The sequence below is a fragment of the Aplysia californica genome, unplaced genomic scaffold (assembly GCF_000002075.1).
Source record: "Aplysia californica isolate F4 #8 unplaced genomic scaffold, AplCal3.0 scaffold00090, whole genome shotgun sequence".
In the NCBI taxonomy this organism is placed as follows: domain Eukaryota; kingdom Metazoa; phylum Mollusca; class Gastropoda; order Aplysiida; family Aplysiidae; genus Aplysia; species Aplysia californica.
The window spans coordinates 587,062-590,193 of NW_004797360.1; the positions used below are offsets into that span (position 1 = coordinate 587,062).

The 3,132-nt window shown below is 43.7% G+C and overlaps 1 protein-coding gene across 1 annotated transcript in view; it reads left to right on the forward strand.

Moving 5' to 3' along the window:
- Nucleotides 1-3,132, forward strand: part of LOC101862933 (dynein beta chain, flagellar outer arm) — a gene marked incomplete at its 5' end in the record, with an annotated part of 108,331 nt that overhangs the window by 21,835 nt on the left and 83,364 nt on the right. The window contains 4 exon segments of the mRNA XM_013080521.2: nt 748-825; nt 1,375-1,506; nt 1,896-2,031; nt 2,485-2,628. Of these exon segments, the coding sequence (XP_012935975.2) occupies nt 748-825; nt 1,375-1,506; nt 1,896-2,031; nt 2,485-2,628 (490 nt within the window).

Consider the following 3,132-nt stretch of genomic DNA (forward strand, 5'->3'; position numbering starts at 1 on the left):
TCACACACACACACACACACACACACACACACACACACACATACACACACACACACATACACATCCTCAGAAAGAACAAGAGGTCTAGCCTCCCCTCTCTCCTCGCCTCTCTGTTCAACTTGGAAGAGGTACGTCTCTCTCTGTCTGTCTGTCTCTGTGTCTGTCTGTCTCTGTGTCTCTCTCTCTCTCTCTCTCACTCTCTCTCTTAGATTACAATTAATGATAATAATAATTATAATGATGATGATGCTGATGATGATCTCTGCTCAACAGCAAACTCTTTGCACTTTACCCTACATTATTACCCCAGCAGACCATCGAACACTCAGACACATTCTTGTCTTCCCGTGAAACATACAGTGCCAAGCAGCCAATTAAGTGTTCAAACACAAACGTACTGACAAGGTCTTTTTCTCTCTTGCCGGGCCCGGTACTCATTCCCACCTGCTGGGTGAAATGAAGAAAATGTATGTCTTGTGCCTTTCCTGGTGGGATTCGAACTCATGACCATATTATGGTATGATTGAAATTCTGAGAGCCTAACCACTAGAAGGGCTCCCTCCCACGTATTGACGCATCACGGCAGTCTCAGCCAGCAGTTTCTTGTCCCTGTACGACATCATAGCTAGCTACAATCTAATGACTCTGACCCCACACAGTGACCCTGGGAGTCCTTGGATGTTGCACATTAGGTCACATGCTTCCATCCTTCCAATCTCATCCCGCCCCCCCCCCCCCACCAACCAGGAGTCAGGTGCCCTGGTCCTGTTGACCAAGACAGAGCCAATCTTTGAGGAGCTGGAGCACCACCAGGTCACCCTGCAGGTATCACAGACATTTCCGTTCTCACCGTCATTGTTTTTGTTTTTTTAAAACTCCTTGTTCCATGTTTTGAACTCCAGAAAATACTTATGGTTCTCACCATTATTGTTTTATTATTTTTTTTGGTAAGTTCTTGTTCCTCATTTTGAAGCCCTGAAAATATTTATGGTTCTTGCCATCACAGTTTTAATTTTTTAAAAGTCTCTATTTCATAATTTGAATAAAATAGTATGTCGTTTTCAATTATTTGATGCGGTGGGTGGTTGGAGGATGGGGATTACTAGACACAGTGGATGATTGGAGGTTGGGTGCCTTTGTTAAGTCTCGGTTTTTTCTTTTCATTTTTAGAAAGTTCTTATTCCACATTTTGAATTCAAAAATGATATATATACGTTGTTATCAATTACTAGACACAGTGGGTGTTGGTGCTGTGAACAATTTTACTTAATAAGTAATTCCTTTTGTTTGCTGCTTTTTGCATTTATCTTTTTATTATTCATTTATCAATTTTTGGGTAAATATTGAACAAACCATACTATTCTGTTTGTGTAGGCCATGCAGTCCAACTCCGCTGCGGGTTCCTTCCTGGACGAGGTTTTGAAGTGGCAGAAACGTCTGCAGACGATAGAGGCTGTGCTGGGGACTTGGCTGGAGGTGCAGGAGAAGTGGGTGGAGATGGAGGAGGTGAGTGGTGAGGGGTGGGGAACGTTAATGGGGACGGGTGGGTGTAATGGGGCAGGTTGGGGGTCGTTGTTCTTGAAAAAGTGGATTGGGTAAGGGTGAGGGTTGGGACAGGGCAGGGGTTTGTTAGGCATAGGAACGCGGATGGATGGAGTGTCATGATGGGACAGGATGGAAGTCGTTATGGTTTGGGGAGAGGGTGTGATGATGGGACAGGGTTGGGGTTAGGATTGGGGAAAGGGGAATGGGGTGGCATGGGAGGGGGAGGGAATTGGTAAGAGTAATGTGTCCCGGAAATTGAATTCAGGCCTCTTGCTTGTGACTGCAAAGTGAGTAACTGCTTCACCTTTTTATTATTGAGACAACTATAATAGTCTTCCTATCTTTTACAGGTGTACAACTCGACAGATGTGAGACAGGCTCTCTCTCATGATGCAAACCGGTTCGCTCTCGTCAACAAAGATTTCCGTCTTCTCATGCGTGCCACGGAGAAAAACCCCAATGTGCTGCAGTGTTGTAGCCGAAAAAGTATGTTGTATAGTCTGCTCTCTGAAAATATGTTTACATTTCTTTTTCATGTGCACGAAATGTACCAGTTTTCTAGATAAATCAGAAAAATATGTTATATTGCCGGCTTTTTAAAAATGTCTTCACATGAAAGTGCAGCAAAGGTGCTAATTTTCTGGATAATCCACAAACGTAGGTTGTATGCTCTGCTTTCTGAAAATGTGTTCACAATTCTTTTTGAACTCCATCTGAAGTGCCAATTGATTTTATCAGCTGAAAAAAGTATGTTGTATTGTCTGCTGTCGGAAAATGTGTTCACAATTGTTTTTGATGTACAGCAAAGACGCAGATTTTCTGGATAAATTTTTCCTTTACAACATCAAACAAAATTTTGAACAAATTACGTTCATAATGCAGTAAACCATATACTCAAATAGACACACAAACTAAACTCGGTCTAAAACTTTTCCACAGACATCTTGAAGATTCTAGAACACATGGGCCGAAGCCTGGAACTGTGCAGGAAATCTCTGTTGCATTATCTGGAGCGCAGACGTCAGATCTTCCCCAGATTTTTCTTCTTGTCTATGGAAGACGTGCTGCACATTGTCTGTAACGGTAGGTCCTTTTATTCTTTTATGTGTCCCCATGTCTGTCCATCTATCCATCCAACATCCGATGCACCCATCCATTTATTCACTCCTATCATGTGGGTTGTTGAATGGTGCCACTGGTAGGTCCTACTTCTTCACTTATGCACGGTGAGCCTATACATTGCAAGCTCCTAGAAAATGTGAGCTGTCTGTTTGTCTTTCCAACCCCCCCCCCCCCCCCCCCCCCCCTTTCCAACATAGACTGCCCGTGATGAGATCAGCGGACTGGAGGAGTACCACAAAGTAGGCTGGGTCAGGGTGGACCTACAGCCTATCAAACAGGTTTTGACTACCTATGCCAGCAAGTGGATGTGGACCTTTACCAAATACCTCTCTGACCAGGTGAGTGTGTGTATGTGTGTGTGTGTGTGCATGTTTGTTATGTGTGTGTGTGTGCGTTTGTGTGAGTGTGTGTTTGTGAGAGAGAGAGAGAATGAGAGAGAGAGAGAATGAGAGAGAGAGAGAGAGA